At 42.3% G+C, this 25,546-nt stretch overlaps 1 protein-coding gene across 2 annotated transcripts; it reads left to right on the top strand.

Moving 5' to 3' along the window:
* The first annotated feature begins 1,130 nt into the window (after positions 1–1,130).
* On the top strand, positions 1,131–22,633 carry LOC129111942 (TSC22 domain family protein 1-like). 2 transcript variants are annotated; one of them, XM_054624105.1, is made up of 3 exons: positions 1,131–3,489; positions 18,937–18,988; positions 20,750–22,633. In XM_054624105.1, the coding sequence occupies exons 1-3, from the start codon at positions 1,448–1,450 to the stop codon at positions 21,023–21,025; spliced, it is 2,370 nt and encodes a 789-aa protein (XP_054480080.1). In that variant the 5' UTR covers positions 1,131–1,447; the 3' UTR covers positions 21,026–22,633. The 2 variants fall into 2 exon arrangements, with proteins under 2 accessions (XP_054480080.1, XP_054480081.1); XM_054624106.1 differs by lacking the exon at positions 1,131–3,489 and adding an exon at positions 18,137–18,602.
* Positions 22,634–25,546: the final 2,913 nt, after the last annotated feature.

Below are 25,546 nucleotides of genomic sequence, written 5' to 3'. Positions count from 1 at the left end.
GTAAATAATAAATAAATAATAAATAAATAAATCTTTATTTTAAAAAAAAAGAAAACGGATTTAAAAGCTGGGACTGAACGTTGCTAAATATTAGATGATTATTGAATTTTTATGTATCAACCACTAACAAACAAATAAACAAGGAAAATACTTGGGTTAAAACATTAATCTGTGCTGCGGTTTATTTATAGTAGCACCTCCCAAACAGTGGGGTCCAAGAAAATAAACAAACAGGACCAAGAGTCTAGTGCTGCCTTCAATTGCAATAAAAACAGAAAGACTTACCATGAAATTTGGTTCAATTGAGTATTCCGACATAAAACGCACACTTTTATAATATCAAAATTGCCTTAATAATAAAAAATAATAATAAATACAGTACCAGTCAAAAGTTTGGACACACCTTCTCATTCAATGGTTTTTCTTTATTTTTATTTGTATTTTGTCTAATATTTTAGACATCCAAAGTATGAAGGAACACATATGAAATTATGTGGTAAACAAACAAATGCTCAACAAACCAGAATGTGTTAAAAAATATCAAAATTGCCTTAATAATAAAAAACATGTAAATAATGAATAAATAATAATAATAATAAATAATAAATAAATCTTTATTAAAAAAAGAAAAGAAAACGGATTTAAAAGTTTGAGCCTGAACGTTGCACAGTGTGAGAGTCTAGTGCTGCCTTCAATTGCAATAAAAACAGAAATTCTTACCATGAAAATGTGGTTCAATTGAGTATTCCGACATAAAACGCACACTTTTAAAATATCAAAATTGCCTTAATAAATAATAATAATAATAATAAATGTGTAAATAATAAATAAATTATAAATAAATTATAAATAAATAATGAATAAATCTTTATTTTGCAATAAAAACAGAAAAGTCTTACCATGAAAATGTGGTTCAATTGAGTATTCCGACATAAAACGCACACGTTTAAAATATAAAAAATGCTTTAATAATAAAAAATAATAATAAATATGTAAATAATAAATAAATATTAAATAAATCAATCTTTATTTAAAAAAAAGAAAGAAAACGGATTTAAAAGCTTGAGCCTGAACGTTGCACGGTATGACGAAATGGGCAGAGACGCGCATGCGCAGTCGCAGTGTTTGCATCCCTCCCTGAGAGACTGACAGCTCGGTCGCTGCTGCTGCTCACCGGCAATGATACAGCAAACACGGGCCCGGTAAGACACCTGGAGATGGACTTAGGGGACACTTTGCATTACTTAGACTCTGCTGTGTGTTGACTACTACTCCTCTGCAGGCTCTGCTCTTTGTTTCGGGGATAAAAAAGACACCCAAAATGTGTGAATGATGAATCCACGCCACGACTGATTTCCTGCGACCCGACCTAGCTTATCGAGCTAACAAAGCTAGCATCTGTGCACAGCGCCTCTCTCTGCTCTCTGTTGACACTTTGACGGTAAACATGCACCACCAGGACTTTTCTGCAGAGCCGCCCGGAGGTAGGAAGACTGCTTTCCACTACAGGAGAGGCAGCAGTGGCTCCTCCACCACCACCACCACCTCCACCTCCACCACCAACCCTGTGGATGACAATCCCACCCAGGCTGGATGCAGCTCTCCTGGACTCCTGCAGCAGCACCAGGTGGCTGGTGCTCAGGTGAAGAAGAAGAGTGGCTTTCAGATCACTAGTGTCACCTCAGCTCAGATCAACGTGAGTGGCAACAACAGTTTAGCAGATGACACAGAGAGCTATGACGACATGGATGAGTCACACACAGAGGACCTGTCCTCCTCTGACATGCTGGATGTGTCGGTGTCCAGGGCCACGGATACAGGCGTGCCGGAGCGCAGCTCTTCTGATGAGACCCTGAACAGCCTCCATGGGGTCGACACACCTGGAATTGTGTCACCGAATGAGCCTCTGCACCCTCAGTCCATCCCGCTGGGGGCTCAGCAGCAAGCCTCCATGGTAAATGGGACCATGAATCATCCTTATTACCCTCAGCAGCATCACTCTGATGGCTTGGGTGGAGGTGAGCAGTCAGTGCCGGGCCTTCCCATTGCTCCTGTGGCTAGCTCCAGCCCATCCGTGGCTTCAAAAGCCGGTCCCGGGCAGCCGCAGAGGCCATCGGTGTTGGATAACAGTAACCCCGCGGGTGGGACAACCCAGTCGTTAGCCCCTATTGTTGGTGGGACAGCCACTGATCCACAGCAACAAGGAAATGTGAGCGTTTCTAATGTGTCTGCTGTCAATGTCGCTGCAGTTCCTCCTTCTGGGCCCGCAGGTTTTGACAACACTAGTGTGAGTGGGCACGCAGCTTCTGTCGGAGGAGGAACAGCCCCGCCTGCTGCTCCCCACAACACTCAAACCCAGCACACACAGACTCAGACGGCTACTGGCTCTCGTTTTAGGGTGGTCAAACTAGACACTAACTCTGAGCCGTTCCGCAAAGGAAGATGGACATGTACAGAGTATTATGAAAAGGAGGTTCCACATCAAACTACATCAGAGCCACCAAAAGGTGTAGAGATGGCTGTTGAGACTGAAACAAGTAATGCTCTGATTAGTCAGGGCATACCTGCTGTACAGCCACCACACACGCTTCAGGCCTACCAGCAGCCGAGCCAGGACTTCACTAGTCCACAAGCCATGCAGAGCCCACCACAGGGACTGGCCCAGACCGCTCCTCTGACCTATGTTTCACCCCAGGAGGTTGGTGGTGGGGCCCACATGCAGCAACCAGTGGCTCCTGTCACGCTCCCTACAGCAACACCACAGGTCGGTGTAAATCAGCCTCCCCCTGTTATACCCCAGCAGTTGCCATACACTGTGGATCCCCACCAAGCTCAAGCCCAGGGAGGTTACCCTGCATCTCATTTCCATGCAGGGGTCATAGCCCCGGGAAATGTCCGCCAGCCAGACTTTATCCAGCCCACTGCTCCCTTCCAGACCCAGGTCCAGCCTCCAATGCCGCACATTACGACAGGACTCTCCATATCACCAGTTCCAGGGGTCCCGGCACAGCCACCGATCAGCTTTACTCAGCAGCTGCACCATCAGGGTCTGGCAGCCCCACATGCCCAGGCACCTTTTGCAGGACAGCCACAGGCCATCCCAACTCAACCTCAGCAACAAGTCCAGCGCCCCTCCGCTGCTACAATCCCAGCAGGGCTCGCACATTCGACCCACTACATGCCTTTGACTACCCTGCAGGCTGACCTCCAGCCTCTCCTCAGCCTGGGTGCGACCCTCACTCAGGTCCCTGGAGGAGGGAGCTCCATAAGAACATCCCAGCTGGAGGATGCCCATAAGCTTCTGTTCCAGCACCAAGGCCTGCTGGGCTTGCCAAGGCTAGGGATGACCGCAGGTGGAGAGGGGGCCGCAGAGGCCGGCGGTGCTGTTGGAACACTGGCCCACATGGGGATGTCCGCCGAGGCCAGTGCCTTCATGGTCGCTGCCGCTGCAGGCCTCCGGACTCATCATGCCGAAGGAGATGAAGACAGGTGAGAATAAACGGGCCTGTATTACCAAAGCTGTTTATTCTAATGTAAACTCTGTTTCGCAAATGTAGTTCAGGCTATTTTTTTTTTTTACTGTAACATTACTTCACAAATACCTTATTTTGCAGCATATTGAAAGGCAAAACACGCAGTGAACTATATATATATTTGTTCCTCATCACATCATTGAAAGTCTTATTATAGTGATTATACTGATTAAGGATTTTTGTTCCACCACCATAACTTTTCTGCTCTCCTAGTAACAGCAGCCGGTTGTCTGAGTTTCATTCAGATCTAGGAGTCCAAAGCTTGATCCCCTGTCTCCTGAGGTCACTCTGTCAGCCTTTTTAACCACTGCAGACAGTGGTTAAAAAAACCACTCACTGGGCATGATTGTGAAAATATCAGTGGCAGGAGTAGAAGCAGTGGAGTCTGCTGAGTCACAGAGGTAGCTGGTGACTCAGCAGATGTCCTGCCGTGAATCGACCCCTTACCATCACACATCCACCTCTATCAGCTCAGGACTCTTTTGTGTCAGTAAGGTTGCATTTGCCTCTCCCTGTCCTTGCTTTCTCGTTCATTATTTGCGTCTCCCTTCCCCCTTCAATCTCCCCTCAGGTTTAGTCTTTTATTAGACACTGGATCTGTTGATTTGTACCAACCCGAGGGAACTGTGCAATGGTTTATTTACTCAATCCTATGTTCCTGTTAGTTTTGCCGCTCAAATAGGTTATTTTAGTTGCAGGTACTATCTTAAAACGCACGGTTGGTCTAAATAGAGTCATTGCCCTGGAAAAAAACCTCCTGTGCCCCCATTTGAAGATGCAGTGTTGGTCTTTCAGAGTCAGTGTTGTGTAGTCTGTAGAGGGCCTGATCTGGAGTTGTGTTGCATGAATCTGTTAAACTCTCCCTGCGCAGGGATGGGGCACTGTTGTGGCAGCAGTCTAGTGTTACCACTGCACTGCCCTGTGTTCTGGTTTAACAGGAGTTTCATGTTGTGAGTACAACAATATTGCCTGCAGGGTATGGAGGGACTTTGACTGAGGACTGTCCGCCTCACCCAAGCACCCATAACTGAAATGCAAAACATATTCTTCAATAATGTGGCTCTTATTTAGCTTAAAAGTACTCCCAAATATCATACAAACTTATTCTCTCTTATATATATATATATATATATATATATATATATATATATATATATATATATATATATATATATCTCTCTCCGACTTCTGAGGAGTTCCATGAATAAAACAACAGTTGCGGTGCGAACCAGTAAACATTCCTCTAGTTTAATTATCAGCACAGCAGTATGTATTGTCAGCTGTTCAGATTCTGAACTCGAGGAACTGAGAGACGCAGGGTGCAACAACTACTTTAAGTTTTGACGTCGTCGTATTCAGCTGCAGACAGAGCAGGACTGTTTTCTTTGTGAGGGCTTTTGTCAACAATTCGTGGCACCCCGTCAGGACTGTGTGTGTGTGTGTCTGTGTGTGTCTGTGTGTGTGTGTGTGTGTGTGTGTGTGTGTGTGTGTGTGTCTGTGTGTCTTTATGTCTTTTACATGGTCTCCGTAAGTGTGTTTCCATCTCTCCGTCTTTTTGTCGGCGCTCGTTTTCTTGTCATGAATCGGCCACTGTCCTGCAGACAGTCCAAGTGTGACGGCCTTGTTCATGGTCATGTCATTCTGTGCTGCTGCTATGTCTCTCTTTCACCCATTATTCTCGACAGTTGCTGTTTTTCTCTTTTCACTCTTAAAGTATACCTCTCTTTTTCCTGTATACATGAAGTGTTTCCTCCAAGCGTATAGCGTCCATTCCCGTGCCATAGTGAAGTTTACAGGTTGTTGCCCGAATAGTGATGCATTTACACCAGTATTTAGTCATGACGGTGAGCAACAGTTTGTGTGAACAGGTCAGTGTGATCTCACAATGTCCAAGAACAACACCCGCATGAGTAGTGACAGTGACAGCACCAAGTACAGAAGGCCACTGCAGAGATTTTCTTGTTTTGTTCTACCATTTAAACAACCACAGGCATAAATTCATATATTTACAAATTATCACCAATTTTGAATTTCACCGATTTGATTGAAACAAGGTGCCTTGTTTACAGGACAATATTTGGGTTCATGATTCTTTTGCAATTAAAGTGGAAGATGACCTCAAGATATTCAGTTTACAATCATTTAAAATGGAGAAAAGGAAAACTGAGACATTTGAAATACTGGCACCAGAGATATTTTTCCTGATTTTTGCTTTAAAGAAATGACTTAATTGATTAAACGATTAATTAAATAGTTGCTCTAATTTGGGTCAACCCTAAACGACAGACTTAGCCTGTGCAGCTCTGATCGGAAGACGTTTTTTTATACATTAGTTACTTGTATAACAATGAGCTGCATTGATTCTCAATTTCAGTTGTGAATACTTGTTGTCAGGAGTCCAGTTTGGCTCTTTAAGAGCATCACGTTGCAGCTGTCTTGACTTTGACAACGCGTGATCTAGCACAGCTTTGTGCGTGACTCATGTTGTAAAACGGTGATGTGAGGGTAGGCGTGTTTTTTGTTTTGCAGGATATATGCTTTTCTTTTTTCACCTGCTTTGCTGTCTGTTTCTCTTACTGTCAGTGAGGTTGATGTCAGTGAGAGTGCCGAAGGGACAGTGAGGTAAATCAGGGCTCTTACCAGCTCATTGTGTTTCCTCTGGAGGAATTTCAGCCTGCAGGTTGATGCCGGTATATTTTGACTTTTGGATCGCTGCCAGAATCACTTCACAAAGAGAGGGAGACACTCGTGACTTTCACGCACACACTTCCAGTTTATTATACACCTGTTGTCTGTGTGATATCTCTCTCTCCACCAACAACTACAGAGCAATATTACTTTTCATTTCATACACATTGTAGAGAATGCATTTATTTATTGCTCACCACAGTGTAAACATCAGGAATAGAATGCACTGTAAAAAAATAGTTATATTACTAGTAGAGCAAAACTCTGCAAGTTGTTTTGATGACAAAGCACTGATTAATGAGCACAGTCTGCTTCTTTCTTCTAGCACATTATACTTTAGCAAAAATAACCAAAATAATTCCTAAATATATTGCACACATTATTTTGGAATAATTTACCATGCCAAAATATCTTTTTCTATTCTAATAATGATTATAATTTATGGAGTGTCATAGTTCATTTAGTGCGTTTTATCGGGGTAAGTTATCTGAACGACCTCATCCTTTGGAACCATAAAAGTTAGAGGCGCAATCTTTATTGATTGTTTGTTCATTCTTCACACAGCATTATCCGTTTTATATTGGCAGCCCGTTTTTTCAATTTGCCCTTTGTTTTCACTGTTTTGCTACTATTTTAATGAGGTAAACATGTGTAGCATCAGTTTAGGGCCACAGAGTCAGCGAGTTTACAGCCTGATTACAAAATGGAGTGACAAGTCAGTCCACAGCGCCTCTTTAACTAAGCTAGCTACTGTCATAAGTAGAGCTCATGTTATGATGTATGATTTCCAGGATAATCTTTGCTTCTTTCATTGTCGTGGTCTGAGGATCCCCGGGGTTTCCAAGAGAAGCTCTAGACATGTTTTACCTTGAGTTAAGATTGGTAAGGCACTATTCTAACTCTATTTACGTGATTCGTGCCAAACTTAAAACAGTTTTTTGAACCATTGCTCTGGTGAACACACCCCAAAATATGAATATTTGCTTTGTTTGAACATGATTTAATGACTAATAAATGTCACAAAGACAAGAATTAAATACGACACACCAGCTTAAACTGTAAAACATTATCATCAATGGCTTGAATTGCATTTTCTTTTGAAAGAAACTAATCTGTACAGACTTCACACAAGATGTATTTAAATTCAAGAATCAAACCTTCAGCTTTTGTGGTCAACCTTTATAAATCATAGTCTGTTCAGTGATATTTTGTAGGTTTTTGTGTTAGTGTTTCCACCTGTTTCCAATATCTCAATTCAAAAGTAATTTCAAAAAATGAAATGATGTGGTCCTAATGCATAATTAACTATGTTTTGTCATTTATTCAGTAGCTTGATGCAGATTTGACGGCCTGCAAACACTCACTGATAAATTCCAAATGTACATTTACGATCTTCTGCTACGCTTACCTGTTGATCTATTCTAGATAAACTCAAATTTCTTTATCCAGATACTTACCTGTACAAAACCCATATTTTTCCAAAAGGAATATCATGTCAATAATGTTAACCTCTTAAACAAAGTTATGTGGTTTCGATCAAACTAATCTACAAAACTTGTAGATTAGAGGACGTTTCCCAGGAGTCTTTTGGGGCAATGGGTTAGTTTTTAGGATATTAAAAAACATTCAAACTTAACCTCTGTAATATCCCGGGCAAAATAATTCTCCACAGGCATATTTGCTGGTGTTTTTTTATTTTAATTTAATTATCTGACAGCAGTACGATACGCATCACTGTGAGCCCGAGTCAGTTTAACAGAGGCGAGAAACAGATGTGCTGATATGGAAACTCTCCGCCTCTAAAGCACTGTCTTTATGCAACCAGACAGCTTCCATTTAGCACATCAAGCGTGCAGTATGTGATGCGTTCAGTGTCAAGGTTTTGCCTGCTTGTGCACACCATTTGCAGTCTTGCTTTCTGTTTTTTCTGTTCTTTCAAATCTTTAAATTAGAAGTCAGACAGCAGCTTTGTGAAGTCTCTGCTTCTTATTTCTTGGGCGTAATCTCCTGGATGTCGAGGGCAATAAATCACGGCTGAAGGTAGTTAAGCCGTCTGACTGTTAATGAGCTTTGACACGATGGAATCACGCTTCAGTAGAGATATGAGTTTAACCGACCGTCTTCTCTCTTTCACGTCGCCGTACTGCTGTTACCCCACAAGGTGGCGGTATTGGCTTGTAAATCCTCCCAGCCTGCTCAACAGTTGTTTATATAACTCTTAACACGCTTTGAGAATCACTGACCTAAATGTGCCTGGCAGCTAAGTGGAAAGGTCTTTCCTGCACGCAATGGATGATTCACAAAGAACTGAGTGCGTTTAGATCTTCTCAGTGCTTCCTACCAGACACGGGTGTCTGATATCTGACCGAGGGCTCCAGCAGCACAGGGATCCATATCGTAGACCGTTTTGCAGGGTTTGAAACTCCGCAGGTGTGCTTATTTTAGGGATGGGTTTAAATCTGAATGAGACTTTTATTTGTCCCATTGGAAAAGTTTTTGTCTATGGCTCTCTAGTTCCCATTATATTACATCAGCTGGTTCTTTCATTACATTTTTTTGTTGCTTGGAAAAACTCATTGTAGAGCTGAAAGAAAAAAATGTATTCCACTCCCTTAACTGCGAGGATCAATTTTGTCATATTTGATAGTTAAATGAATATGTTTTAGGACAAAACAAACAATTAGAAAATGATATCTTGTACTTGTGACAGACATTTTTTTAAATGATCAATTAACTGAGAAAGAGAGATGAATTGATGATAAAAAAATAATCATTAGTTGCAACCTAAATAGCTTCTTTTATAGTTTCATTATTTATGCAAGCGTCACGTGCATAGCAGAGCCGCAGGTTGTTTTTTTTTGTAGAGAGGATGTAAAATGTGTCCATGCATGTCTGTCTGCATTTCTCAGAAGGTTCGTGTTTATGAGCTCACCCGTCAGGACTGTTTATGATGTGTGTGTGTGTGTGTGTGTGTGTGTGTGTGTGTGTGTGTGTGTGTGTGTGTGTGTGTGTGTGTGTGTGTGTGTGTGTGTGTGTGTGTGTGTGTGTGTGTGTGTGTGTGTGTGTGTGTGTGTGTGTGTGTGTGTGTGTGTGTGTGTGTACATGTGTGTGAAATGGTAGGGGTTCACAGAAGAGAGGTTTTTAATGCTGCTTTGTTCCCCCTCTGGCGTTTACACTGAGGGAAAACATGAGCAAAGAGGAGGAGAGGCAACAATACTGGTTTTAACTGGTTGTTCCGCGATGGCTTGTATAACACTTGTATTGTTGTTTTTCTTTCTTTCTGTCATTTCCCTTTTACTTAATTTTAACCTTTTGGATTTTCTCACGTAAGAAATACCAGTACAGGAGAGAAATGGGTTATTTCAGATCCTATAAATTAACCTTTGTAAGAGTAGAATATACTCTAGTACAAATGCAACCTGCAACTTAATGAGTTAGTGTGGCGCTTACTGTTATTTCATATGATCAACATGACTCTTGGGTAGGAAGCGTAAAAATACCGCCATATTCTACTGCCAGTTTGTTTATTACGCCTGCATCATTTTTTCTTTAAAATGCAGATATTATAGTGAGTTGCTCTGTGTTTTTGTTACAGAAATGTCTTCTTTTTGAATGTTTCCTTTGAAGGAAATGATGTGCAAAACAGGAGATTGATACATGGTTTGCATTAAGCCGTGCTTGGTGTTTAATATTTTTAATTAAACAATAAAAGATCAATTTAAAGTTTGAACCCAGCGTTGGTTGGTGATGATACTTAACTGGGAGAAATCTAAGTCGATTTAAAAGTATCTGCTGTTGGCATGTTGTCTCCAGACCTGTACCACCCTTTAGCCCTCAGACCCTAGATGAAAGTTTATGTAATGTGATGCTTTGTTAAATGTATTTTTGTGAGAGGTGTAACGGTTCGCATAACTCCGGGTTGGCATCATCAACAGTTTTGAGTCAGGGATAGGATCAGCTGGAGAAAATGGAGGAAATATAACTTGAAGAGATGCTCAGATCACGTTGTTTTTCTCCACCAATATTGATGCTGATAGTCGATGAGCCGGATGAGTCTATGTTGTTGTTTTTTATAGCAGCTTGTATACAAGGTCAACTTCAGCACAGGGGCAGTGTCTTGCTCAAGGGCTTGTCAGCTGGGCAGATAAAAAAAAGTCTCCATAATCTGTTCAAAATATTTATCAGTTATCTCTCACGAAAGGCCTTTTTTTTCCCTTCCAATTTCTTCCGTTTATTTTTTTTAAAAGAATAAATGTCAAACACATCCACAGTAACGTGACCCCTCTACTACCTGTCAAAGAAAAACAGTAATCCCCCCCCAGCTGAAAGTGACACTTCCTGGTAAAGAGCCGACTTCATGGTAAAGTGTAATAATAACAATTCTGTGAAAAAGGCGGTCGTGATTGTTTTGTGTCAGAGCCTCGACCTTTCCCTACTGTGAAAACACATTCGGAGCGCCGCATGAAGCCGGCACACTGCAGAGAGCCTCGAGCAAAGTTTCTCAACCGCTGCTGAGAAGCTCCTCACTGTCAATGCACCGACAGCGAGCTTTCTAAGTGTTTACATTGACATGGAGCCCTCGGACCTTTTAAACAGAAACAGCGTGCAGAGCCATGTGACTGGAGGAGGTCGGCTGCACAAACTTTCTGTGACGTTTTTTTTTTTTTAATGTTGTCAGTGTTGTGTAATATTTGATTGTACAATATTTATTTAAACACCAGGATAACAGAAAGTAGGGGATGCTGTTGAATCCCAATTTCATGTGTGAAATTTGTCACACAGAGCCAGATTTTGTTTGTGTGTGTGTGTGCGTACAAAGCTTTTACAAACACAAATATGGATGCGGAGAGCCTTCTTGCCAGTTTGTTTTTGTTGACAGAAATAGAAGCAGGGGGCGAGATGAGATATCTGTATTAATTTTAGCCAGACTTTGTGTAATCCTTTTTAATCGTCTGTTATTTGTTCCAGCTCAAAACCCAGGCATGATTTTTTAGGGCTGAGTGATAAAATATATCGTAATATAGCATGTTTTCTGGTTATTCAATGGATTCAGAATCTATATGATGTAACCACATGGTTTTGAATACTCTTACTACTTGATAGAGGAGTATTTTCTCATTTAATGAATAGCTGTAGTGCAAAATAATCAGATTTTCTGGGTAATTTGAGTTAGTTTGTGCTTATTATGGATTAAGACGACATAATTGTGTATCATGTTGAATTATTATTTCATCAAGACATGATTCCATTGAAAGACAATAAATTTGCCTTATTGAATTATCGCCCAGCCCTATATGTTATTCTGAATTTCCTTCCTGTAGTGTGTTTGTGGGTGCTTACATGCCAGAGAAGAAGTTATTATTATATCTAGAAGATATTATTATATCTATTGATCTATCAGTCGTTCGACAGAAGAAAGTAATATGTCAGCTTCGCCTCCGTCTTCTTTTCACATGCATGACTGTGTCTCCTCTTTAAGTCGTCTCCTTGATGTTTTTATACATCACACATTGCAAAAAGCAGAAGGCAACGACTCCCTGTGTTATTTTTACCGCTGCTAAAAATGTGTCTACACTTCCTAGTGCGTGAGGAATGTGTGAGGGTGTCGATAGCTCATCCATCACAAGAACAAGACAGGTTTTAAGTGTCACTAAACCAGAGATGTTGAAGCTCCGTCTCCTGTCTTCTCCGTCTCTTTCGTGGCTCATATGGCACAGAGGCTGGTTATGTAAGGCATTGCGTGCATGGCAGAGACCGATTTCACTTACGCTTCGAAGAGTCCCTGCCCTGGAGCGCTGTGATGCCATGAGAGCTGGTCGAGTTTTGGGGCGTTGCTGCTCTTTGTTTGTTTCGTCTGTGTTTTGGCAACAATCGAGGGAGATTATCCCCAGTTGCAAACAAGGAGAAGGTTGTGTTTGATTGCTACCTTTCCCGCGCTTTTCCCGCTTATGAATTATACCTTGAAAACCGGAATAAAATGATCGCTGTTTGATTATGTAATTGTCATATTTCTAAATTTGGAGGATATAAATACACGTGTGTGTGTGTGTGTGTGTGTGTGTGTGTGTGTGTGTGTGTGTGTGTGTGTGTGTGTGTGTGTGTGTGTGTGTGTGTGTGTGTGTGTGTGTGTGTGTGTGTGTGTGTGTGTGTGTGTGTGTGTGTGTGTGTGCAGTGGGGTTGATCTTGCTGTCGGCCTTGGTTCTCCTCTGTGTGAAATGCCAGTGTTCAAAGCCTCCGAAAAACCGGATCCCGCCAGTTTGCAAACATAGCCTCGCACACAAATGGGACACACGCAAGCTCATGTCTCCCAACGGCTTGAGGACAAATGATGCGGAAGGAGGCGGGCGAATCACAGCGCGGCATGCTAACGGATGAAAAATAAAATGGGATGCAAGAGGAGAAGCAGTGAGACATTATTTGGGGAGGCACGTAAAAAGCATTACAGTATCTGACATCATCGACTTAAATCACCTCCCTAATTGCTTCATAATGCCCTCTGCTGTCAAACCCTTTCACATTTCCATATAACTTACAGTTGTGGCAGAGTTGGATCCTTTTCAAGACCACACACTGCAGCCTGAGTGATGGCCCAGCTCTGCTTTCACTCAAACTGCACAATAAAGTGAGGCGGAAGTGTTACTTACACTCAGCTGGATGCTTTTGTGAATATGTGGATAAAGGGTGGGCTGTGGGAGAAAGGGGGAGATGCCTTGTTGTGTTATGTACAGCAGATACACAGGAAGGCTTTTAGGTTTCTGTTGGCACTATTGATTCGACACTTTTTTCTGGAACATTTAGCCACTGGAGCTAAGCGGTATCTTCTCCTCTTGATGGTTGCGTGGGTGCAAAAAGTTTCTATATTCTAAAGAGATGGGTCTTATACACTCTCAAGATATGTCTGAATTTGTATGTAAGTTTAGCTGCCCCAGTTTCTTTTTTTTTATCTCAAAGATAAAAATATATTGCCAGAGGTTTTACTTTTCAGCCTCTGTAATATACAGAAAAGTCTAAAAATACCAGGATTTAAAGATAGTTGTCACAGATGTAAAACACCCCACTTTTCTTTTCTATTCAGATCTGCTAAAATGTTGTAGGTGGTGACGGATTTTAAAGAAGTTGGAAGGTGATTATTGTGGTCGTCTTGAGTAGAAAGCATTTTGTGATGATGCTGTGGATCGGTGTTTTGGTAAAGGCTTAAGGGAGTCTGCTAATTGTTTAATCCAAAGTTTGGCAACATGGAGAGCTCATTACCTAACTAATGAAGTCGAATTGCTTGGTGGAACATCAACAAGGTAGCCTGGCCAATAAAGAAGATTCAATTTCGGCATTTAAGTGAGTATTATTACATTACGAGTTCTTCTCCTAACAGCATTTGTTGTCCAAGTCTCCCACGTGTAGTGTAAGTATGCATTTAGCTTTAACGTAGTGGTTAGGCAATATATGGGTCAACCTTTTGCACACGCTCTAGCTTTACATGGACGTGGATACATAATGAATGAAAGCATCCCATCCGTGACTTCGTGGCGCCGAGGTCTCTCGCCATTGGCGGAGCTGAGGCTGAAATTGAACTGTCGCCACGTCAGCGAACGCTCCCCTCAGATGAACTTCGAGGCTTTTGTTCCAATCGGGGCATGCGTACACTGACCACGGATCTGCAAGTACACAATGTACAGATTGGGAGCTTTATCTTGAAGTTATAATTAAGAAAAATGACTTTGCTACTACTGAATTATTGTACCTTAAGTCACAAATTCAATTTTTTTTGTGAAATCGTATTCGTTTTCTACCTCTCTCCCGTTGTTTTCCGGCCCTCGACTGTTTCTCGGACTGGTGTCACATACAGTGTAGGAAACAAAAGACGTGACCTCCCCCTAATGAGGTTAATACATTCACTGCATGCATTGAGCTCAATCCCACCAACAAGCTCACCACGCGCCCCTCGCCCGCCATTTTGAGGTCCCCACAACTGCGCACCATTTTGGATCAGGGTTGCCTCCTCCCTTTGTTCTCTAGAGTTTTTTTTGTTTGTTTTTACAGCTGAGATACAGTGTTGATGCGTTGAGCTTTTTCGAGCCCCGCACCGGCGCTTTGCCCGATCTACCGTCCAGCTAGCCGTCTTGTTTTGATCGTCTCTGTTCAGACTGTAATGCGTGCCTTGCGTGGGAGACTTTTTTTTAATTTTATTATTGCTTACATGGAGGTACACGTGAGCCATGCTCCAGTGGAGACCCATACTGTGAGTGTGTGTGCGTCAAGTGTGCATCCACTGATGAGGAGTGACAGGACATGCTTGATTCAACATACACATTCTCCTCTAGATAACTAAAGGAGGGGCGCAGTGTGAGGACATGTGAGGGCTGCAAGAAGTGGACGTTTGCTGTTATATTCAGGGAATGTGAGAGAAATTTCACCCACTTCTCACTACAAACAGATACAAGGAGGTTTTAGAGTAGGGTACCAATCCGGCGTCCATCTCCATCTGGACACAAACGGGAAAGAAGTGAAGGAGCGAGAGGTTGCAGACCGATGGGAGGGGCTTGTAGGCGTCTATTGGCGAGCTGAAGGGGTGTGTGGTCATAAGCGGCTCATCCTATTGGACGTATTCACCGTAATCTCTGCTGACACTTTATATAACAACAGAAGGGGGAGGTGACATGACTCCTTATGCGGTGACATCACAACCCACCCTCATATCTCCCCCTCACCATGCACCCAATCGTCTGAGAGTCTGTGTGTGATTCAGGCTTCATAAGGAGGATCTGCGCGCCTGTTGTCAACACACACACACACACACACACACACACACACACACACACACACACACACACACACACACACACACACACACACACACACACACACACACTGCCGCCCACGTTCCTCCATGTTCATCAGGCTCCCCTATGTGGATCTCACACAGCTAAGGGGAGCAGGGGATCGGGGCCCAAAGGGCGCTGGTCAGGAGGACGGAGGAGGTGCAGTGGTGGTGTTTGTTTTTCGTTGGGGCGGTTGGTTTGGGTGCCCCTCTGCTTGGGTTGGAGTGTGTGTTTTTAGCCTGAGAGCATCAATGAGAGAGAAGGGGCTGACCGGGGCAAGAGGAGCGCAGGGCAGGGACGCCATCTGGGAGCTGGAGAAGCATCTGAAGAGGTAACGATGGCTGTAGTCTTGTCACGTTGTCAGGCGGGGGTCGGCGGCGGTGGTGTAATGGGGGGTGTGTCAGATCCACTGAAGCAGCCTGGGGGATTAAACCAGGGGCTTTGTGTTGATGTATCTGTCTGATCGTTGTCCATTGGATGTTTTCCGTCTGTCGTTAAGAGAAGGGCCAGCAAAGCATTCATCCAGGAAACTTAATCTAAACTTTTGAATGTGGTGCCACTTCCTGCTTCGAGGCACATCGCCTCAGCATGTGCATTATCCCGCTCAGCAGCCCGAAGAGCCACCAGTGTGTGAGGACACAATGTTCTTCCTCCTGCACATGCATGTCGTTGCACTTGACTGACTGACTGTGTGTGTGTGTGTGTGTGTGTGTGTGTGTGTGTGTGTGTGTGTGTGTGTGTGTGTGTGTGTGTGTGTGTGTGTGTGTGTGTGTGTGTGTGTGTGTGTGTGTGTGTGTGAGAAAGCGAGGCTTCACTGTAACGTGGACCTTGACACTTCCAGACCAAGACTTTATCTTGTCTGCTTTCAGTTGAGTTTTTCCCCTCCAATCTCAACATGTTCCATTTCCTCAATTCCTCCAGTCGGCCCACATGTGCTTCCCTTTGCTCAGTTATCACGCCACTAATAGACTTCAGTCTCCAATTACCAAAATATGTATACAGCATGTCCTACAGGAAATCTGCAACCTACAAAACCACAATTTTCCCGTGTGTTTTATATTCCCCTCCAACATTTTTAATTACTCAAGCATACAGGAATAGGGTGCGTACATGTGACGCAGCTCCGTTTGGAAGAAAGAAAAAGGAGAACAGACGTTATTTTCCATTTCTCTAACTAAATAAATCCCGTCAGAGTTCCCTTGATCGTTAAAGCCCTAAAATACAAACGCATAAGCAGGTTTTGTCTTCTCCTCATCCACGTCTCTGATCTCCAAACCCCCCCCCATGTTGACACACTTCCACTAACTGAACTTGATTCAGTGAACGCTGCAGCCGGAGACAGATATAACACAGCTAAGGTGCTTAAAAGTGTCTGACGTCCACCGCTGCTGCTTAAAACTTTTATTGTTGAAGCTCGTCCATGTGATCCGGTCAAAGTCAGTGAAAGGTGTGAAGGAGCAACAGTTAGAGGTCAGTTAGCTCAAACTGATTGAATTAAGATGTGTGAGTGTGAAAGGACAACCACAGAACGCCCTTTAATCTTATTTACGCTAAATGTACTTCCTTTTCGTTGTGCGCTGTTTATCTAGACTGCATGTTTCCATGGTGACGACATCAGTCCACACCCACACGCCATCAAATCACATTAGAGTGCCGCAACTGAAGAGTAATTTAAGTCAAATATTGATCTGATCAGCTGCTTAAGTAATTTACACCCCATGATTAAATATAAAATAATTTATAATCCATCTCAGTGTAATTAAAGTTACATTTGCATCATTAATGTTTAATGTAACAGCAGATGGCATGACTCATCAGTGGTACCACGAATCCTTAAATTAGGGCTGCAACTATTGCTTTTTATTAGTTATGTCCGACCTTCAGTCCAAAACTAAGAGAGATTAAGTTTAATATCATAGAAGAGAAAGAAATCCACCAAATATTCACATTTGTGATGCTTGAAGCAGTTTATTTTTCAGTTTGTTATTGTTTAACTATTTAATAATAAATTTGACAATATGTTACAGCTCTTTTTAAAATATTTACACTTTTCGCAGGCAACTTTTCATTTCGATTTCATTCCTTCTTTTTTTTTTGATAATCAACTAATCAATTCAGACATTTAGGGGAAAAATACAAGGATTTGCTGTTTTATATTATTGTAAACTTAAATAAATTTGTGGGTTTTATACGGTTGGTCAAATAAAACAAGAGTTTTGTGATTTGCTTTTATTAAATGTATGAAACTTAATAGACTAAACACTTTGTTATACAAAGCTATATTAGCTGTTAACAACAATAGATATGTTTTGCTCAAGTAGACTGAGGAATAGGACTGCAACTAACTAATTTAAGAGTCCAAAGTGATGTCTTATTTATCTGACCAACACTCCCAGTCCCCAAACATACTTCATCTACAACAATATAAACAGAGAAAAGCAGTTTAAACTCACATTGTAGTAATAAATGACATTTTTATCATCAAACATGTTTGCTTTCAGTATTCTGTCGATCGAATCAGAGCTTCAGCTCCGTCGCACATCACAGAAATAAATAAATAACTTGAGAGCCCTCCATAATGGTTTGTGATAGAGCCGATACACAACAGAGGGGCGGTCCTGGTTTAATGTAAAGAACAGCGTGTTCCCCTCTCAGACATGCAAACTCATGTATAGAAGACAAAGGAGCTTCTGATGGTCCTACTGTAATCCCTCTCTTTTCTATTGTTGACAACGCCCCACAGACCTTAAATGCAAAGGTTTATTTACAGCTCTGAGGTCAGCCTTTACAAATCAGTTGAGCAATTGATTATATATTCTGTGTCATCATGTGTGACTCCTTAAAACAAGAGTTATAACCGACAGGTGGAGACACCATCTCAGTTATAGATCCCCCCATCACCTGCAGTCCACATTTAAGGTGGAATCAACCAGACAGCACATTTAAAGGACAGTTTAGCACCAAAAAAACACCAAGATATCCGCAGTTTTTCAAGTCCAGGCAGTCCTCTCCTTCCTCTTGTGGGTGGATGCGGAGGTTTTCTTTATATACAGCACAGGGTGCAGCAGGTAGAGAGTTATTCCAATGAGCGTCCTCTCCTCCAATCAGGAGCCAGTCCCTCTCATGCATTATGCTAATGAGCTCCAGTCTCAGCCAATCACGTAGCTGCTGGCTGCTGTTTTTCCTGCATGAATTACCCGGAGAAGGAGCCTCGGTGTGCGGAGCTGCTGCAGCCTGACGCTCAGTCTTTGTGTGCTGCGTCCCGGCTGCAAGCTCCGAGAGCAGACCCCGTCCCCACACACACACACACACACACACACACACACACACACACACACACACTCACACACTATAATGAGCTTTTTTTCTACTTTTATACCACTGGGGATCCAGTTTGCGAAGCAGGAGAATCCACTTCTGGGGTTTTTAATGGGCTGGAGAGCATGAATTCCCAATGTTACACTGTGGCGATGGATCTTGGAGTTTGTCAACTGAGGAATTTCTCGATTTCGTTTCTGTCCTCTGTGCTCGGGAAGGAGAGCGCATCAGTCAGGGTTGACAATAGGTAATGTCGCAATATCTCAACATCTTATGTGCAATTAATGCCTCAAATGTTGCCTCATTGATTCTCCGACATCAAAGCGTTTTTCTTTTTTTTCCATTTGCTTTGTTGCAAGCTCTAAATCTAAAGATCCTCTTATTGCTTTTATAACAATAGCCTGTTTGTTTCCCCTCCATAGCCTTATTTATATATTTATGTATTTATTTATAGCGTTTGCAGCATTAAAGAAAAAAAAAAAGAGAAGAAATGCAGCATGATGAAATCCACCCTGCGGTATCCAGCTCATCATGTATGCGGTTATAATCAAACATATTTCTTTCCTCTCTCTGTCTTGCAGCTCTTCCGGTGCAAGTGTGGTTGCAATCGACAACAAGATTGAACAGGCAATGGTAAGCATCCAAAAACCTCCTATGATCCCCGTCTGGTATGTAGAAACAGTGTTATGTAAGCCGGGCGCCTTGCAGCTGTATCATCCTATTGTCTGCCTTTATTTAGTCCTGTTTTTAATCCTGATGTGGTTTTATGGAGGGGATCTCAGGGTGATGAATGAATGAATGAATGAAGCATGATGGTGCTTTTCTGCTTTCTACATGGGATTTTTTATTAAAATTAGAAATCCAGCTGCAGATGCATGAAAAACGCATTATTCCCCCACATGTATGCACCTGCAGGTTTATACATTAAAGGCAACAGGAGTTTCCTGCTCTGTCACGATTAAGACCGATGACCTCCGACTTGCTGGCAACTTGATGAGGGCCAGGCTGAGGTTCACACGCTATCCCCTGTCTCCCTCTCTCTCTCTCTTTCTCATGCATATACATACATAGTCCCTCACCCTCTCTCTCCCCCCCTCCTGCCCCGTGTTGCTAGGCAAGCAGCAGCCTCCCTGTGGTTCAGTATAAATAACTCCGCCGGTGATTGGCTCCTCCCACCCCGGTGCAGGAACATTTTGTTCCCTTGCTTCGTACCGTGGAAGGGAGGAGGAGGAGGAGGAGGAGGAGGGGCGGATCCACAGAGGAGGGGATGCTCAGATTATTAAACACAAATCCTCCTCCAGCAGCCTGGCACAGCACACTGCTCGGGCACCTTCATGGGAGTGCACTGTGCAGCTTTTTATTTTTTTTTCTTCTTGTAATGATCCACCTTTTTCTGAGGAATTCATATTGTTCATGCACTCTTGTTTTCCTCCTGTCGTTAATTGACAGGAGGAATGTAGGGCGACAGCTGGCGTGTGCTGTGCAAGACTGTGAAGGGATGTTTACGATGCAAAATCACCGTTTCCACGCTGCTGCAACGGCATGTTTCTGAGTCAGTTTGATCGAGAGTAGTTTTCTTTTTAAATAGTATAAAGCCGTGTGTGTGTGTGTGTTTGTATATAGATATATATATGTATATATATTGGACAAGCCAAGATATTTAAAATTATTTAAAAGATTGAGACCAAAGATGGTTTAGGAAGTCAAGTCTTATCCATTTAATCTGGAGATTATTTCTATATTAATTGATACCAATTTAGTCTTCAAAATGCCAATTATTATTCCTCAAAGACTAAAGTGATGTTTTCAAATAGCTTGTTATGTCCAAACAGTCCAAAACCTGGAGATATAAAAAGTAGAACCATATTATGTTTATTAAGATAAATCATTTGTCCAAATAGTTGGCATTATCATTTTCTGTTGATTTACATGATTATTTGATAAGAATTTGATCAAGCCTGTAAAATGTCATAAGAAATTGGACCAGAATAAATACAAGTCAAAATTCTTCATAGCCCGGGTCTGACACCCTCAAATTGAATCTGTTGTCCGGACAAAATATTACATTTATGACATGAATTACAAAAAAGGAGTAAATCTGACTTTTGACAAGCTGTAACCAGCACATTTATTTCAGCATTTTTGTTTGAAAAATGACAGAATCAGTTCAGAATCGTTATCGTCCCACAAGAAGAAAATCTTTTTGCAGCAAGGCAACATATAAACACAAGTTAAAACATCAAAATAATGCAGATTAATTGCTTTATTGACTATATGGCAGTATTGTTGTGTAACAAGGAGTTCACAGTCTAAAACAGATTGTTTGCCTCATAAGTAAACATGATGAATTTCATGTCTAACCATGTCTCTCTCTCTCTCTGTCTGCGTCCTCAGGACCTGGTGAAGAGCCACCTGATGTACGCCGTGCGCGAGGAGGTGGAGGTGTTGAAGGAGCAGATCAAAGAGCTGATCGAGCGCAACGCACTGCTGGAGCAGGAGAACAACCTGCTCAAGAACCTGGCCAGCCCCGAGCAGATGGCTCAGTTCCAGGCGCAGGTCCAGACCGGCGGAACCCCGACTGGCACCGCCCAGCCTCTGGTCCCGGTCCCGGTCCCAGCCGGGACTACACAAGTCCTCCCTTCCACACAGAGCTCCGGCACGTCTGCGTAACACAGAAACTGCACTCTGGGGAGAGCCCCCTGAGGATGAGAGGAAGGGAGGATGGAAGGAGGAGGAAGGAGGAAGGAGTCTTGCCATACTGTGAACCGACTCTAGCATCAAGACCGACTATGCCACCGTCTCGGGGAGCGCACACTTTCAACCGGAGGACGGATTTTTCTTTTGTTGCACATTTAATTTAACTGAAAGACTTTGGAGTTGCACCGACGTGCGTGTGTGCGTGTGTGTGTGTGTGTGTGTGTGTAACTACCTGCTTCAGACAATCGTTGTCTTCATCATGGTGGTGATGAGGGAGAGGACAGAGCTGACAGGAAGTGACAGTCGACCCTTGCAGCCGCCGTTGCCACCATCGCCCGGCGGAGGAAGGAGCTGAACGCAGGGCACTGGAGTACGCTGCTTGCTCTTGTCAGTGCCGTCGAACCCCCTCGCTGTGTGACCCGTGGGAAGTGTGCCATCTTCTTCGCACCCCCACTCCCCTTCTCAACCCAGCACTGTCCATCAGCACACACACAAGACATTTTGAACTCATCTTGTTTCATTTTGTGGTGCTGCGGTCCATGCACTTTTTTTTTTTTTTTTCAAAAACAGCTGACGAAACAGAAATATTCGGACGACCCATCTGGAATGGGAGTCAAAGAGTCCAGCTCACATTTTTCTTCATGTGAAGACGATGACGAGTCGTCTTGATGTTCTGGGTTGAGACGTGCTTATAAAGAATTATGAAATATATATATTAGCTGCGCCTCGTCGTTCACTTTGAGAACTCTTTGTTCTCTCGGAGGTTCTCGTCGCCGTCCCCACCCTCAACGCACCCTCCCCGCACCCTCCCCGTTCTTGGATGGAGCATTAAACATTTATGCAGGGAATCAAAGTTTCTTTTTTTCTGGGGAAAAGGTTTGTTTTTGTCTGTTTTATGTTTCCGCTCTTGTTGATGTAATTAATGTCCACGTGATGTGTAAAAATAATTGATGGAGAGGAAAAATAAGTAGGACATGACTGTTTCTAGGTAGTTAATTTTGTACAGATTTAAAAAAAAAAAAAATCCAATTAAACTCTGCCAAGTGCCTGGTTTCTAACCATAGATACATATATACAAGCTTTTTTAGTTGTTTTATTGAAAATATGTAAATATATGTACATATATATATATCTATGGTTTTGCCAGGTTTTGAACTACCTGTGATGTCATTTCTCAGGGTGGCAAGACTCGAGGATTATTTACCTCGACACCAAGATGCTGTCCCTCCTGCAGTGGCACACGGCCTCGTACTGTATGTGAACTCTCCGCTGCCGTCGCTTAACTTAATCAAACTATCTGGACTGTTTTACCGGTTGGGGACGTGTGATAATGTTATTTTTTTTCATTTCATGAATGACGATGGTTTCTTTTTTTTGTTGTTCTTTTGTACAGCCAAGTGTTTTTGAGTTGCTCGTTGTGCAACTGGAGCGCTGAACACAATAATGAGACACTTGGCATAAGAAAAGAAAGGAAAGGAAAATGCCTAGCAGAAGTATGTTGATGTTTTGTGCATGTTCCTCAGCCCATCACAAATGTGACGTTACAATTGCACTAGACAGTTGCACCTCAAATAAAAAATGAAAACAAAAAAGTAAAAAAACTGGACTCTTTTTCAACAAAGTCGTGGTTGTTGTAGATGCATAAATATAGAGGTAGAAGTTAAATTTTAGTCCTAAATAAACCATTAATGTATGACTTTTATCCCTTTACAAACCATAAACTCTTGATTTAAATCATCAAATGAAAGCCTAAATGTGTTTTGATCTGACTGCCTCCCAGTTCAGCCACATAAATCCCAGTTAAATGCATGAATGGCTGCGTCCTCGCCAGACCTCAGCGCACATGCGCAGAAGTGCACCAGCGTGTAAATATTTACTTATAGGTCGACCTCTCATTGGTTACATACTACCGAGCCCCCTTCAGAGCCAGCCCACCGCACGTCACTCGAGGATGCGCAAACGGGAGTGCGCAGATATGTAGGACGACGACGTCATGTGAAGGCGATTATACCAGCTGAAAATGTGTGTTTAGTGTTTTAAAACCACCTTAAGCTGTAGTATTTAGCTTTATTCACACAGAAACACTGACTATGAAGACACGCAAACCTCTATTATTATCATATAATAATGATACTAATACAATACTTTAAATAAAGCATTCAAATTATGACTAAAAGTGCTTTACAAAAGAAAAAGAAAATATCTGCATTTGTCAGAAAAGTGCTTTCATGCATACGAGCATTATATATTACATTACATACCGACCTGCGTACACACGTTACACAGTGAGTCTACCTTTTAATCTCCTATGGATTTATAGTTCTGCTGTGATGTCTCTCGGTATTAATGTGAAATGTAAAATAGGATTACTATAAATCGTTTTGTTAATCTTCTCCCAACATGTGCAGATGCTACAGTACATGTTATGCAGACATATGGAGAAGCTATGCTGCTAATAAATCTGACAGTAGAAACCCTACTTGTATAACCCAGGCCATAACAAAACGTTATTATCTGGTGACAGTTTATTCTGTACGCTAACATCAGTACAGTTTAATACGACTGTTGTGCAATAAAACCCACCTTAGTTATGTGCAATATCAATGAGAGCAGAATAAATATGTAATAAAAGTCAATAAATCTGAACATTATAACCACTTAAGATGTAACAATGCATCCATACAACGCACTAACTATATACTAACTATAAAATAGGGATGTCATGGTTTATCCCAGCAGTCATTTTGACATTTTTGATTAATTTATCTGCAAATCTAACATGTAAAATGATAATTAGGCACATACATGCACATTTTACATCACGAAAGTCAAGGTCACACATTGAGGGTGCAGCAGCTCAGTGTGTCTGCATGATATTTTTAGTATCTTTTTCTAGGCTGCACACGGCGGAGAGCTCAATTTCCTCTCAATTCAGGCGATCAAAACTCCTTGATTAGTGTTTCTTATTTGTTTGAATGAAAACAAACCACTTAATGTGATATTAATCTACTTCATTTAATTGTTACAACTCTGGTTTGGTTTAAATGTAACCTGCGAACTGTGAAGAGTTTCAGTTTTGGGGTGTCCTCGGACAAAATCTAATTAATTGAGGTCTTTGCTCTAATGTAAATCTATTAAGACGGCCTCGACCTGCCCTCCTCTCCCTCCTGAGGTCAGTCTGATCCCAGACCCTGACCTTGGAGAGGCGGACTGGCTGTCTCGGTGGATCAGACGTCGCGTGGAGACAGAGCTCCTGTCCAGATGGCACTTTCGCAAATCCTGTTTCATTGACAAAAGGTGTTTTCTTCAAGCTCGCCGCCGCTGGGACGGGATGTACTCGGAGGCTGAGGGATCACACGCGGATTAACCTCGTCTATTTGTGCCACTGCTGATGTTTGGAGGCACAAATGTAGAAGAGAATTATTTACATTATGTGCTGTGATCCATCCTGTAAAGTCTTTAGGCCTGCTGGGATATTGAGGCTGTTTATTAGTGTCCAAACAGCGTTTTTATTGACAAGAACGCACATAAACCGACATACATACAACCTCTGTTTCCGGGCCCACTGTTTCCAGACACTCTGCCCCAAAATCAACCCTAAAAATCCTCTTTACACCCCCTGAACTAGACCTCCCTCTGTGCTGTTCCCTATTGCTGAGAAAGCAGGTGGCCTGCTGGTTAAACCCTGAGCGTCCAGACTGTCACAGTGGGCCCCTCCTCCTGTGGGCCCCCCCCGGAGACGCTACATGGGGATAAGCCTGTCCAGTGTCAGGGGAATCAGAATCAGAAATACGCTTCGTGTTTGTACACACAGAGAGGAAAAAAACCTGTTAACAGCATTCTTATCGCTGCAAAACCAGATTTTGTTGTTGAGTTGGGAGGAAATGTCCGGCCTGAAGCGTCCGACCTCACAGCAGGTGATTTCACCTTGAATTCACACACTGCAGGGAGTAAATACAGGGAGGGTTTCTGACAAAGTCCTTGACCCTGAAGTTTTAGAATAGCAGCTGAGGTAAGATCCTCTGAATATTAAAGGTTCGGTCCCGTAGTTTGCAAAAGGGAGAAAAAGATCAGCTTATTTAGGCTACATCCACTCTTAATACGTTTTGGTTTCAAACTGGGGTTTGAAACCAAAACAAAAAATGTTTTCCATCCATACTAGCAAGCCTGAAAACAAATATCACATGACTTTTAGTATTATAGTAGTCTTTAATAAAGGAAGGTTTTATTTTTCAGACTTTGTAATAACGCTGCAGGTTTTGCTCTATCTCTAAAAATCAAATAATAATTTAAATATGTTTTGAATTGCCATTTTGTAGCTGTTGCTAACTGCGTCACAGAAGTTTTTTCCATAAATATCCTCATTCTTAAAGCAAACCAAGAATTGACGATTCAATTGTTTTCTCTATTCAACAAACCTTTAATGTGGGATTCTAGATTCTAAATAGTTAGAGTCATTAATGTTTTTCATTTCCCCTCATGATGTTTTCCACA

Source organism: Anoplopoma fimbria, chromosome 22 (assembly GCF_027596085.1).
Source record: "Anoplopoma fimbria isolate UVic2021 breed Golden Eagle Sablefish chromosome 22, Afim_UVic_2022, whole genome shotgun sequence".
Lineage (NCBI taxonomy): Eukaryota > Metazoa > Chordata > Actinopteri > Perciformes > Anoplopomatidae > Anoplopoma > Anoplopoma fimbria.
This window is presented reverse-complemented; position numbering and strand designations above follow the sequence as displayed.

Excerpts from the sequence above, each read along its gene's own strand:
- LOC129111942 (XM_054624105.1), top strand. The coding sequence starts at position 1,448 with ATGCACCACCAGGACTTTTCTGCAGAGCCGCCCGGAGGTAGGAAGACT. Across the intron at positions 3,490-18,936 it reads GCCGAAGGAGATGAAGACAG|CTCTTCCGGTGCAAGTGTGG; the intron begins GTGAGAATAAAC and ends TCTGTCTTGCAG. Across the intron at positions 18,989-20,749 it reads ACAAGATTGAACAGGCAATG|GACCTGGTGAAGAGCCACCT; the intron begins GTAAGCATCCAA and ends CTGCGTCCTCAG.